At 30.4% G+C, this 14,395-nt stretch overlaps 1 protein-coding gene and 1 non-coding gene across 2 annotated transcripts; one reads left to right on the top strand and one right to left on the bottom strand.

The window, feature by feature from the left end:
* LOC109355866 (enolase-like) lies at positions 399 to 5,156 on the top strand. Its single transcript, XM_019599121.1, has 17 exons — positions 399 to 528; positions 647 to 710; positions 822 to 886; positions 1,527 to 1,574; positions 1,774 to 1,860; positions 1,955 to 2,035; positions 2,647 to 2,748; positions 2,842 to 2,922; positions 3,342 to 3,416; positions 3,510 to 3,572; positions 3,661 to 3,738; positions 3,983 to 4,177; positions 4,290 to 4,340; positions 4,455 to 4,543; positions 4,622 to 4,673; positions 4,767 to 4,823; positions 5,064 to 5,156. The coding sequence occupies exons 1-17, from the start codon at positions 463 to 465 to the stop codon at positions 5,142 to 5,144; spliced, it is 1,335 nt and encodes a 444-aa protein (XP_019454666.1). The 5' UTR covers positions 399 to 462; the 3' UTR covers positions 5,145 to 5,156.
* Positions 7,299 to 7,382, bottom strand: TRNAL-UAA. The gene has a single exon. It is a non-coding gene; the product is annotated as a tRNA-Leu (tRNA).

Here is a 14,395-nt window from a genome sequence, read left to right as displayed (position 1 = left end):
TTAAGTGTGAAGTCTCATGTTGGATATGTAGAAAGGAGTGAAAGAGTTTATAAGAATAAAGGCTCATGGAACTAATGCATTAAAATTTTGGTTCAAGTGTTTCACTTGTGACTCTTCACTCCGATGGTTCGGCTGTGACATGATGGACTCAAGGGGAGCGAACCGGAAAATGTGTGGTACCCACACTTGATGAAAGATTATTGAGTTTATTCAAGTTGAAGTCTCACATTGAATATGCGAAGAGGAGTGAAAGAGTTCATAAGAAGAAAATGTCCATAAAACTAATGCCCCAACAGTCTGGTCCAACATTTCTTTATTGGATTAGGACACAATAGAATAGGAAGACAAGAACTCCATGGTAATGAATAAGACTCGTTCACTTGAGTCTCTATATAAAGCCTCTTATATGAATCTAGTTTCTTCATCTTAACTAACTCTAGATCTCATCACATTTCTCAAATAATGGCGAAAATCGTTTCCATCAAAGCTAGACAAATCTTTGATAGTCGTGGCAATCCAACCGTTGAGGTTCTCTTCCACCATTTCTCATTCTCCAACATCATATCAATATTTTCATGATTTCATAATATTTGATGAATATAATATTTCATAATATTGAAAATGAATGTGAATATTATTATTACAGGTTGATTTGACATGTTCTGATGGTACTTTTGCTAGAGCTGCTGTTCCAAGTGGTGCATCCACTGGTAATAAATTATTATCTTCATTATTACTTTCAAACTTTCATGTAATACTTTGTTTATTGTTTATTGTTTATTGTTTATTGTTTATTATTATTATTATTTAAATTATTTTAGGTATTTATGAGGCCCTTGAATTAAGAGATGGAGGATCTGACTACCTTGGCAAGGGTGTATCAAAGGTAATTTAATTCTCATCCAATGTTATACTCCCTCTAGTATTTATTATAATCCTTATTATAAGATACTTGCATTCAATAATTATATTTTTCTTTAATAATTATATTTTTCTTAAAAATTATAATTTTATAAGAAAAAAAGTATGCTTTCATAGTCTATATGTTTTATACACATGCATTGTTTTTAATCATTATTGATTCTTAATAAAAGTAATACAAATGAATGATAAATAACTGTGTATAAATATTTATACTATAATTTACACTCATTTTATAATCTTACCTTGATTTAACATTACAATTATTAACAACAAAAACTAATCATTTTCTTGAACAATACTATAATGTTATACTATAAATCATTTTGGTCGACTATATAAATCGAACGATACCATAATGATGTATCATAAATATGTCCATTTATAAAACATTGATTAAATGAGAAAATAAATTAACAACAAAAAAAAGAAAAAGAGATAATCAAAGCTTCTAATATGGACAAATGAATAAAAAATGATAAATGACTATAAAAAATTTCTAGAATATGTCTTGTAAGTGATTACTGTATGATGGAATTGGTTATCATGTTTATTAATCTATCAGTCTATTATTCTCACTTGATTTCTTTTCTTTGCATATGCAGGCTGTTCAGAATGTTAACACAATTATTGCCCCTGCATTGATTGGCCAGGTTTGGTTAAATTCATTTTTACATTATTATCTCATTTCTGGTGACAAAATTTTATTCAAGTTAGGACTTGTTAATTATGCATTTAATATTCTAGCTTTGTGTATCAGAATCTGTGAAGTGAGGTTTAATTCTCATGCTATATTACATAAAGCTATTTTTTTACCTTATTTGGTTTGATATGAATTTTTTTGGCAAACAGGATCCAACTCAACAGACAACTATTGACAACATTATGGTTCAACAGCTTGATGGAACTGTTAATGAATGGGGTTGGTGCAAGCAAAAAGTGTACTTAGCTTACTATGTTTGTAAACTTAAATTTTAAAAGTGATTAATTACTGATTATTAGTCTTTGTCTAATGCATTTGTTATCTTTTTAGCTTGGGGCAAATGCCATATTGGCAGTTTCTCTTGCAGTTTGTAAAGCTGGTGCTAGTGTCCTGAAAATCCCTCTTTACAAGGTATTTATGCATGGAATGTAATTCTTAATTATCTCAAATTGAAGGTGTTGAGTGGTGTTCCTTGTTGTGTAATAGATTTTGTTAGGTATATTCAAGTGTGAAGTCCCACATTGAAAATGAGCGGAAGAGTGAAAGAATTTATAAGTGAAAAATCTCAATGGAATCACAGTCTTAATGTTTTGGCTCAAGATGTGGTGTTTTACTTATGAATTTTTTGGTGTTACAACTACACAAGCTATTTTTTAATTTAAGTTTTCCTTAGATGCATACATATAGTTATAATAATATGTTGAAACTGGTGTAAATCGAGTTTATTCTTAGTTTCTTACAACAATGAAGAACTTTAAGATATGCTTATAATTATGATGTGCATGTCAATCCTGGAATGTTGATCACATGATATCAATTTTTGTATAAAATGTGACTTTAAAGACAAGTAAAATACTTACTGCTTTTCTGTTCAAGGTTAGCATGAAATCTAGGTATAGTTTTATGGTTGAATTGGTTGAATTCATGTTTTTAAGATTCATTGTTTGATTAAATGGCGCAAGTGTGCTAATTCTTTGTTTTTATATAAATCCGACTTCATTGCGGCCGCTCTTTCGATGCAGCATATCGCAAATCTTGCTGGTAACAAGAGGTTGGTTTTGCCTGTTCCTGCTTTCAATGTCATTAATGGTGGATCACATGCAGGAAACAAACTTGCTATGCAGGTATGCCTTCAAAGACTTTGCTTCTTCCGTTTGTGTTTTTCGAGAGAGTGAGAGATGATGCACAACGAGTTTATGATACATGTGTATATGCAGGAATTTATGATTCTCCCTGTAGGAGCTTCCACTTTTAAGGAAGCCATGAAGATGGGTGTGGAAGTATATCACAATTTGAAGGTAAGCTCATATGTTAAAGTCATTTAACTCCTCTGTTTTCTAAATTTTTAATTTTGTCATTCGTGGCTGTCCCTCCGAACAAGTGTCGCTCCCAGGAATTGAACCCTTGACCTTTTGGTCATCATAGGGATCTAACGAGGCCTTACGCCGCTAGTCCAACGCCGTGTTGGTTTGTCAAACTAGTATGGTGTTGTATACATTTTTGTTATTCAGTCAAGTTGTGGTTTTTAGTAGTAAGTGGTTGCTTTTACTGGAAACTATGACAAGCCATTTCTTGTATTGTGTGTGTAGTAGGAGATTTACGTTTTTCAGGTAGCAAGTTTATTGTGTAATTTTTGTGTTCTTGTTCAATTTAAGCTTGGTGTTCTATCAATGTTTTAATCAACTACTAATTCCGGGTTCTGCGGATTTCATTTCAGTCTGTTATTAAGAAGAAATACGGCCAGGATGCAGTAAATGTCGGCGATGAAGGTGGTTTTGCTCCTAACATTCAGGTCCATAATGGCTTCTGAATCCTCAATTTTGTGCATAGAAATTGTGGATGCTTTTCTTTTTAGCAAGTTACTGATCATCTCTTGATTGTTCAGGAAAACAAGGAAGGTTTGGAATTGCTGAAATCTGCCATTGCCAAAGCTGGTTACACAGGCAAAGTTAGTTTTTCCCCCTAATCAAAATCATGCTTTGGCATTTCAAATGTGTTCCTTTGAAAGGCTTTGACTATATTTATCATGTTCTTAGGTTGTCACTGGAATGGATGTTGCCGCATCAGAATTCTACACATCGGACAAAAAATATGATCTAAACTTCAAGGAAGATGTAAGCCCTCTATTTTTTTAGATCTCTTGGTGAATGGTGTAAGTACAATTATGCTGGCAATATATGTTATAAGCTGGTTTCTGAGAGGGCTTCAAAGTTTGATTATATCTTACTTTCTTGCTCAGCAGTATTCATTTACAGTCCGTACATCATCGACCATTCATATTATCATCGACTTTTTTCATATCTAGTAATATGATCGGTAAATATTTAGATAATTGAATTCTTGTTTCTTTTATCGCAGAACAACGACGGCTCGCAGAAGATCTCGGGGGAGGCTTTGAAAGATCTCTACAAATCATTTGTGACAGAGTACCCAATTGTTTCAATTGAAGATCCTTTTGACCAAGATGATTGGGAGCACTATGCTATGTTAACTGGTGAGGTTGGAACCAATGTGCAAATTGTTGGTGATGATCTTTTGGTTACTAACCCCAAGGTTAGCATATTTCATAAACAAAACATTGCCCTTTCTCTTTAGTCTTTACCGTGTTCGAACCGACTTGAAGAAACTCTCTTTAACTGCTTGTGTTTTTGCATTCTTTCCACAGAGGGTTCAGAAGGCAATTGATTCAAAATCATGCAATGCTCTTTTGCTCAAGGTACTTTCATTCTGCTCATGAAATTCTGTGGAGAAAACTCATTAGACCCTTTTAATTTTCGGTACTATAGCTGATACTTGTATACATTGTTTGACACAAACTTAAACCAACCAGGTCAATCAAATCGGATCAGTAACCGAAAGTATTGAAGCCGTCAAGATGTCGAAAAGAGCTGGATGGGGTGTAATGGCTAGTCACAGAAGGTTTAACATCTATGAATTATTATCCTTAACAAGTCAATTATGCTATATATTGATATGGTTCTTATATTTTGGTTGCAGTGGAGAAACTGAGGATACCTTCATTGCTGATCTTTCTGTTGGTTTATCAACGGTATTTACCTTGTTTCATTAGAACTCATGTGTTACTGGTTCAATTTTGTTGCTATTAAAATGCTGATATTTATGGTAATTTTGTTGTGAACAGGGTCAAATTAAAACTGGAGCGCCATGCAGGTCAGAGCGTCTTGCTAAATATAACCAGGTCAGTGTTTTCAAGTAATCTAATTTCGGCTCTTGGCAGTCCAGTGCACGAGGCTCCTACCGAGTGGGTCTGAAAAGGATATAAATGTATGCAGTCTTAAAATTGCTTCTAGGACTTGAACTCATGACCTCATGGTTATTACGTAGCAACCTTACCTTTGCGTCAAGTTTCACCCCGACTTTTTCATAATTAAGATTTTTTTCTTTCTATTTTGTAAATGTTTGGGATACACTTTTGCAGCTGTTGAGAATTGAAGAGGAGCTAGGTGCTGAAGCAGTGTATGCTGGAGCAAACTTCCGTACCCCAGTTGAGCCATACTAAAGTTTTGAAGTGGAAAGATCAATGAGATTTGGCTGAGGGGTTTAGTTGTGTGGTGAATAAGTTAGCAGAGAGAAATTTATTCTTTTTTTAAAAAGAATAATGTATAAGAAGATAAGTTATCTCCTCCCGCCAATAAAATCATGACATATGTCATATTTAATTATTTTCTACAAAAATATTTCTAAAACTAAACAAAATAGTACACATGTCATACTTCATGAGAGGATAATGTTGAAAAGACTTTTACAATAATTCTTGTTTTGATTTTTTAGGGCCCAAGAGAGTTGTGCCCTATATTTGAAAGGATGTTTAATGATATTTGGTTTTAATATTCGAACCTTGATTTTTAATGTTTAATGAAAGGATGTTTCATCCAAAAACTAGGAAGCATTTTTACGGGCCGTAATTTTTGGCGCATGGTTAAGAACGTACATATTACATGTGATTCATATGATTAAGAACATACATGTTATCTCTGTGCATTCATATTGTTAAGAACAAACATGTGACTCATACATTTTAATTGTTCAAACACATATGTTACTTGTACATTCACATTGCTAAGAATACATATATTAATCACACATTTGTATAGTTAAAACACACGTGTTACCCGTACATTCGCATTATTAAGATCACATGTTTCACCCATATTACTGATGCAAGTCCAATTTTATAAAATGATTACATTTTATCAATAAAAGTACCGAACTTCAATGAACGATATTAATTATATTTCTCACACAAAATAAAAGTTAACATTTTGAAACAGACCAAAATGAGAAAATAAAAATATATAAGTTTAAAGAACAATATCAACCTCTATTATGTTATATTTTAGTGAACTTTTCAACATGCTTTTAAAGAAATTAAACAAAATTCATTATCAAAAAATATATACATGATGAGTATCCATAATGAGTATGACGTGAAATTAAGTAATCGAAAAATAAATATAAAACAAATTCATTCAATATAATAATCAAATCAAATCAAATATATTATTTTTAAGCCATAAATAAATTTTAGACAAATGTAACTCTTTTATTATCACAATAAAATTAGTTCTAAAAAATATTACTCATTTAGGCAATTCTCTCTTTTCTTTGTTATATGAACAAATTCATAAATAAAAATATAAAAAAGTATTAATATACATAGTTGCAATAATAATAAAAAATAATCATATAATGGATATAATATTATTATTTTTAGCTTTATTCAATAATTTTATTTTTAAGTCAGACAAAATATTAACATATTTCTTTATAAATTGTAACATCATAACTCATTTATTAGTAATAGGATTGAATTCCTACTATTTAAGTTTTAAAAATAATTAAATAATATTAATCGAGAATATTTTAAGATCTATTTAAATAATTATCAGTATTACAAATGATTCTTTTAAAATAAATTTATTTTTTATCATTTTTCAAGCAACAATGTAGAATATCAATAGAATTCATTATTAATTGTGAAGTCTAAATCATGTGAGCAAACAAAGTATATTAAAGCTTATACCTCGAAAAAGCCAAGTATGTCAGTTTTTGAAATTTTGAGCTTGAAGCTTGTAAGTGGGTTGTTTACTAGAATGATCCAAGTATATAAAAATGAATTTGTGATTAAAGTAGACTAAGTTTCAAAGTAGGGATGGCAATAGGTATGGGTGGACGCGGGTAATGCTTTCCCGTTCCCAAACCCGCAATATTTGCGGGTACCCGTGCGGGTAGTGAATATTTACGGGTACTCAACGAGTTTTGTATTTTAATTATATATTTATATAATTTGTAATAATTAATATGTAAAAATAGTTAACATATGAATAATATGTTGTATACTTGATAAATTTGTGATCATAGTTAAATATGTGTAATTTATTATGAAATAATAACAAAATATATGATATATAATCTTAAAATAATAATAAATATATATAAAAATTTAATTAAAAACTAAATATTAAATTCACATGTACCCACAAGACAAGTATCATAAAACTTGTTCTCACTCATAAGCTAATTTTGTGGTTATCCGTTACAAGTATTTCCACGGTTACCCACGGGTCAGATTTTGTTGTCATCCCTATTCGAAAGGGTAAGCATAATTTAATGAAGACATTATAGAAAAGTATATTTACAAAAAATTGGAAAATGCAGGCTGTGGGGTTCGAACCCACGCGCATTTCAAATGCAGAAGATCTTAAGTCTTCCCCCTTAACCACTCGGGCAAACCTGCAACACGTTAAATCTTGATTTTTAAATTTAATTACCATATACTACTTTCAGGATTTTGATACAAAAATCTTAAAACTTTTGGCACTCACAAAAAAATAATTAAGCGTATTATTAATTGATTAAAATAAATTATCAAAAAGTAATATTAATATGTTTGGAACATAATACAAAGATCCTAGTTTTCAAAAATAAAAATAGAAATAAGATTTGGGCTTTGACAAGAGTTTTGGACCCAATTACTTTCACCTCCAAATTGCTTGCTTTATTTTTTGAAAAGTTTTTTAAACCCAAATAAATTCTTTCAACCTCATGTTTTCTCAAAAATCCCAAAAACCTCATTCTATACTCTTTTTCATTATTACAACATCTTTATTCCATGGATTCAATATTAAATCTTTATTATCCCATGCTATCCTTAAACGTTAATATAAACATCATCCCCTTTTCTTCATGATCATAGCATTAATATAATGAATGTGAAAGATTCTTTCTTTTTTGTGTTTCAAATTTGGGCTTCTCTATGCTATGCTAGAATTTGGAAATTGATATTTCAATAAGCCATCAACAAATAAGTTTGTATTTGTTAAACTAATTGAAGTAACTTGACTTGTATGGTAGAGGTTCATGTCATTTTTTATACACAAGCTAACTTATTAGCTAATTTTAGTAAACAATACTAACTCATACAACTAACTTATTGAATTTCATTTTTTTAGCTCATAGCTTATAAACTTCTAGGTGTGTACATGCCATTTATATTTTATGTTGCGTTAATGAATGATATTTTTTTTATCATATGGGTAAGAAGCTGATATATTTTAAAATGCATAAGTGTCATTATCCGAAATCGAATATTAACTTTTGACCTTATGTAGTATATGAAGATTCAGCATAGCATTACAACATTAGATTAACAGATTAACTCATTGATAATCCTTAATTTTTCATTTGACATTAAATTAAATTTCAATCAATACTAAAATTGTGTTTTATGTGACACTAGGTGAATAAATGATAATTATAATTTGGGTTAGATTTTGACTCCATTTTTTCAATAATGTAAATTCTTTTACACTCACCAAGCCTGATTATATTCTAACTGACAATCGAATTAACATTGGATTAAACATAAAAGATATTCGAAAGAGTTAATCACCTATTGAAATTTTTGATGTTAACCTTTGTTATTTATCTAGTTTTAAGGTTAGGCAACATAAATAAGGAGACAAAAGACAGAAACAGCAAAAGCGGTAAACGGTGGTGTGTTTGTGTTGCGTGGCAATTTGCTATCTTTTACACATCCCAACATGATTCCCTTTCTGGGTTTGTTCTTATCATTTAGAAAAACCAAAAACCAAAATTGCTATTTTTTATAACCAATAATAATAACATTCCCTTCTCTTATTATTTTCGAGTTATGTGACTATCACTCTTAATAAATTTGTTTCAAAAAATCGAATATCTAACATTTCAGTCTTCCAATAGTCAATATCTGCATTATCTAGTGGAAAACAACAAAATGCTAGAATTTGTGGTCTATCTGCAATATGCAGTGGAAAACAGAAAACAGTAAACTTATTAATAATGATGTGGTGCTTTCCATCACATAGGGTAGGCATTGTCATTGATAGCTTTTACTCAAAGGAATAAGGTGCTCAACCCCATTTACTTTAATTAATGAGAGAACAATGAATAATGTTCTTTACTTTTCGAATATATATCCTACTTTAATTTTCATTTTCTAGTTCTTTAGTTCTATGATTTAGTTAGGTAGCGTTGGTTCAAGTGATACATGCTTGATTCTTCTTAAGTAAGAATCCGGATTCGAGTTTTGTGGATGGAAAAAATGTCCGTTGGGAGAGTTAGCCTCACATACCTGTGATTATTCCCGGCTCGGACAGGATTGCCTCCAGTGCAAGAATACATGTGGGAAACTAAAAAAATATATTCAAATTTGCTTATTATATTAATATATGGTTAACCCATTTTTTAAGAGTATTTTTGAGTTGTGGTCTTTTTTTGATCGGGAAAGAGAATTTTATTAATGGAAGATAATTACAAAAGAAACAAAAAGAAGCGAAACAAAGAAGGATAAGAACCGGTTACACTATGGTAATAAGACAAAATATTGGATTAGAAAAGTCAGTCCGAGTAAGAAAAAGAATTATTGTTTATCTAACCATTAACCCATAACCAGGAGTGAATTCTTGCAGCTTCAAAAATCATATGAGGAGAAGGACTGACAAAGTTAAAAATAAAGTTATTCCTAGCAAGCCAAATAGCCAAACTTGAAGTTAAGCAAATGATACTCCAAAATTTTGGAACGGCTTTTGATTGATATCATACACATGTGAGCAATAAAATGGTTTATGGGTTGTGAAGGAAGCGCCATGCTGATATTCAACTAGTTGTAGAGGAGCTGCCAAATCGAAGACGTGAGGTTGCAAGTGAAAAATAGATGATTTGGAGTTTTTGCATACTCATTGCAGAAATGGCATAAAGGATCTCCTCCATGTGATAAAGGGATCCCCTCTTGTGAAGTGCGACCATGGTAGGTATCATATCCTGAAAAAGTCTCCACGCAAAGATAATGACTTTTAAAGGAGCTTTGGATTTCCAAAGAAGGCGAAGATGGTTGATGTTGATAGCTGATTGTTGGTGATGTTGAGTGAGAAGATCGTAAGCAGATTTGATCGAGTACTGATTAGAGTTGTCATGGCGCCACTCCCAGGAATCAGTAGCATTTCCCATAACACCCTTTTTTGAAGTTCCTGCAAAAAAAGAATCAATTAATTTAAGTTCCCAAGTAAAAAGATGACGCCTCCGACTGAAGTTCCAAATCCAAGTACTTTCAGACCAACTACCTAACTCATTAATGAGAGCATTTTGATGCAAACTCAGAGAAAAAAGTCTTCTAAACCTAGTTAACAAATTATTAGAACCAAGCCAATTATCATGTCAAAACCTAGTCTTAGACCCATCCCCGACGCGACGAGAAATCTCATTCCAAAAATAAAGATTATTAGAATTATCCCTAGGAGAGATGTTGCAAAAATCCCTAGCCCAAGCACATTTCTTAAGATGGAGAGATCTAGACCCAGCCCCCGAAGTAGTAGCAAAATCATGACCATACTTAGAACACAAAACTTTGCACCAGATCTTATCAAATATATGTCAGTGTTATGAAATCCGAACTGGACGTCAAACTGGAAGAAGTCATGTATTATATATAAATGTAAAATTTTATATAATTAATAATCATGTATAATTACATTAAAGTAACATCTCTTTATCTTTTTTGGACTGAGGTAAAACAAAATATAAGAGTAGTATTTCATTTTTTTTAATTTGTAAGTAAATCGTTTAGTTTACTTCCCGATTTAATCCAGTTTAACCGAGTTTAACACGGTTAGACCGGAATTTCCTCGATTCAAAGCGGTCTAACCCTCATTTGGTTAAAACTATAAACCAAAGTCATTTCCAAGTCCGATCAGTAATCAGACCAGTTAAACTATCTAGTACGATCCGATTCTCACAACATTGATCTCACTATTAAATTATTGGCCTAGTTGAGTTAAGGTTAACTTGTCCCACACACCATTAGTCAATGCATAGTGATGTTTTGCCTTATTTTTAGTTCACCCTAATGTAAAGGGACATTAACGAGTACCTTACAAGTTTTGCATGTTGATGTATATTTATTTGTACTCGAGTGCACCCTATTCTCTCATTCACTCATTCTAACACTTCTTCATCAAGATTAGTTCTAAATAAAAGGTTAATTGAACCAATAAGGTTTCAATTTATATGTTATGACTTACGAAAATACGACAGTCATATAGAGTCACTACCCCAGTATTGGAGAGAGATATGAAAAAATAAAGGGAAAAATTATATAATGTGATATTTTTATACTTTAAATATAATGTAGTGATAGTTTTACCTTAAATGTAAAAGTAAAATCAATAACTTGCATTTTTGAATCTTTTCCACATATATGAGGACCTTGGTTTTAGGTAACGTGTAACGGCTAATCTTATATAATTTTAATTTAACATGCATATTTATACTTTACCTTTTTATGAGATATTTCATATTTGTACTTTTTCTTTTAACTTGGTAATACGAAAGAAGTGAGAAAAAATGCAGAAATAGTAATTTATATTTTCTATTTTAGTGAAAGAAGGTAGAAAAGCAAGTGGTCCAAATTCAAGTCACATGCAATTTCTTGAATGCTTCGAACACATGTGCACCTCGTCAGAGACATAAACGTGATGTGTGATTTCTTCCACCGACGCAATGTGCATTGGTCTATTCAAAAATGTTTGCCAATATTTTCAAAAATTTGTATTTCTTTCTAAATATATAATGTGTATAATATTTATACAATATAGACTAAAAATTTATATATAATTACTATATTATTCGACATTCATTTAAAATATTTTTTTAAAAACTCAATTATGATTAAATATAGATGATTAATATATATATTTTTTCTAAATATATAATGCCTTATGCGAATTTGCCTAAACCATGCATGACACATAATAATCACTTAAACTTTTCTAGCTAGTCCGCATAACCCACAATGGGTTAATCATAATAAAATAAAGATCGCATATCTTAAATGATGTTTACTTCACATTCTAATCTAATCAGAGTGCTTCATATTATTATTTTTTATTTTTAAAATTTTTCTTTTATTTACATATCAATATATCATTAGTTTGAGACAGAGAATAAGATACCATTGAGGGCATTTTATCCACATCCTTCATAATGGTGACAAAGGCAATGTGAGAGTTGTCAACTATTTTGGGCTAGAGAATATTAAAACGAATTTTGAGTGTACCAACTATTTTTTTTCAAACACATGATATGAATACAACCTAAGTTACGTCAGTCTAGAACGATTATATGTTTAACAATGTGTTAGTCTAATGATGTAAGACCTTACTATATCATTAGGATGAATAAAAGATTAAGGATTCGATTCTTACAAGTGACACTTGTTGGAAGAGACAGTCATGTACTGAAAATGAATTAGTTTGTTATCCAAAAAATATAAAGGGATATTTTTACTATTACAAAAAAAAACATCTTAAATTAAAATCAATATGTTATATATATGTGGCATGTGCAAATATAAATAAGATGACATTGAAAATATATTTTCTGGACAGGATGACAAAGATATAATAAGATAATTTGTTATATTTTGTTATACTCTAGCTTTTAGTGGATTATCAAGATAGGATAGGACTATTATATAGACCAATCATAAAATACAATATATGTCATATAGTGTATTTTCTATCTTGAATAATAAATGAGCAAAATAAAATAATGCAACTTCCACTCATATTTTTTTTTGTTTTCCAAATATATCCTTGCATTACAGACAATATTGTCTGAGTCGAGAACATCCACAAGTATGTGGGGTTAACTCTCCAAGCGGACATTTTTTCCATCCACAATACTCGAACCAGAAACTTACTTAAAGGGAATCAAACATGTACTACTTAAACCAACGCATGTAACCATCCACAAGACTCGAACATCCCCATATAACTTTCACTCATATGTGAACACCACAACTATCACATGAACAAATATATTCTTTTTATCGGACAGAGGTAAAGTTGGGGACATAAGTTAAAACATGTGATCCTCATCTCACCACCATACTATCACCATGATGAACAAATATTATATGTACTCATTCATGTCTCAATCTAATGAGAAAGTCAATATTATTAATACTGTAGCGAATATCAAACCGGCCGGTGGTATATGGTTCAATCAATGATTCATTGATTAAGCCGTATACTAATGAAGTTAGATAATATGTATTTTATATTAATATTAATATTGAAAAATCAATAAAGAAGACAATAACTTTTATTTATACAACTTTTAAAATAAAAAATGTATCACTTGATGATAAATCACGTTTAAAAGTATAAAAATGTATTAGTTTTGTATTTGATTCCCATACCAACATTTTGGTAAAAATAAGTCATTTTTATTTAAAAAATAATTTTAAATGAAACTATTCAATATAACTGGTACAATTCAATTGAAAATTGATCGGTATGACCAACTTTGACCGGTTTTGGTCAATTTTGACTGATTGCATGGTCAATATATTATTGTAATGTACCAATATTGAGACCGGTTCATCGGTTTAACCGACCATCATGAAATGATTTTTATAACACTCGAATAAGTATCAAAAGGAAAGTTTCTAAAAACACAAAATAACATTTTTGTACTACTTGGGGAAAGTTCATTAGCTAGAGACTTGAAGACATTATTATTTTAGGACATGTGATAGTTTTATCCTATTTAGACTTGTATACTATTTGTACTTATCTCCACAATATATTATATTTTGTTTAACTTAGTTACACATATATCTTATATTAAGTAGTTAGTGTAATATATATATATATATATATATATAAATATATGTGATTTATATAGGTATTAAAAAAGAGAAGATTTGTGTAATTTAACCAATAAAGTATTATAATTTACTCAAAACTAATGAAAGTGAAAGCTGTATGTTGGGTTGGGTTTAAAACGTTGTCAAAACCATGGGCATATATAAGCTGAATTTGAATTGGGCTTATAGAGAAGAGGCACACTTTAGGTTCAAGTTATTCATGTTAAAAATTTCGGTATCAAAATGAATTCTGATACATGTAATTAAGGTCGGGATAGGGGTGCATTATCAAACGAGATTAAGATCATCTTCATTAATGAAAATATAAATATATAAAAAAAATAAAAAAAATGATGTAAATGACAATTTTATTCTTTAGATATATTGTAATAACATTTTTATTCTTAAACATACAAAAAAAAATACAAGAGAATCCTTTCCCTTCAAACGGTCATGTAATAATGCAATAAAAGAATAATAAGGCTTCCACGTGAGTGTATGAGCCAATGAGAAAAGAACAGTGTTTATTTAATTCACACGTGTTGAAATTAGGCTTCACAACA

Source organism: Lupinus angustifolius, chromosome LG09 (genome assembly GCF_001865875.1).
Source record: "Lupinus angustifolius cultivar Tanjil chromosome LG09, LupAngTanjil_v1.0, whole genome shotgun sequence".
NCBI classification, from domain to species: Eukaryota; Viridiplantae; Streptophyta; class Magnoliopsida; order Fabales; family Fabaceae; genus Lupinus; species Lupinus angustifolius.
This window is presented reverse-complemented; position numbering and strand designations above follow the sequence as displayed.

Bases quoted from the DNA above. Each gene is read 5' to 3' on its own strand.
- LOC109355866 (XM_019599121.1), top strand. From the start codon at position 463: ATGGCGAAAATCGTTTCCATCAAAGCTAGACAAATCTTTGATAGTCGT. The intron at 711-821 runs GTAATAAATTAT...AAATTATTTTAG, and splicing joins TCCAAGTGGTGCATCCACTG to GTATTTATGAGGCCCTTGAA. The intron at 2,036-2,646 runs GTATTTATGCAT...CTTTCGATGCAG, and splicing joins TGAAAATCCCTCTTTACAAG to CATATCGCAAATCTTGCTGG.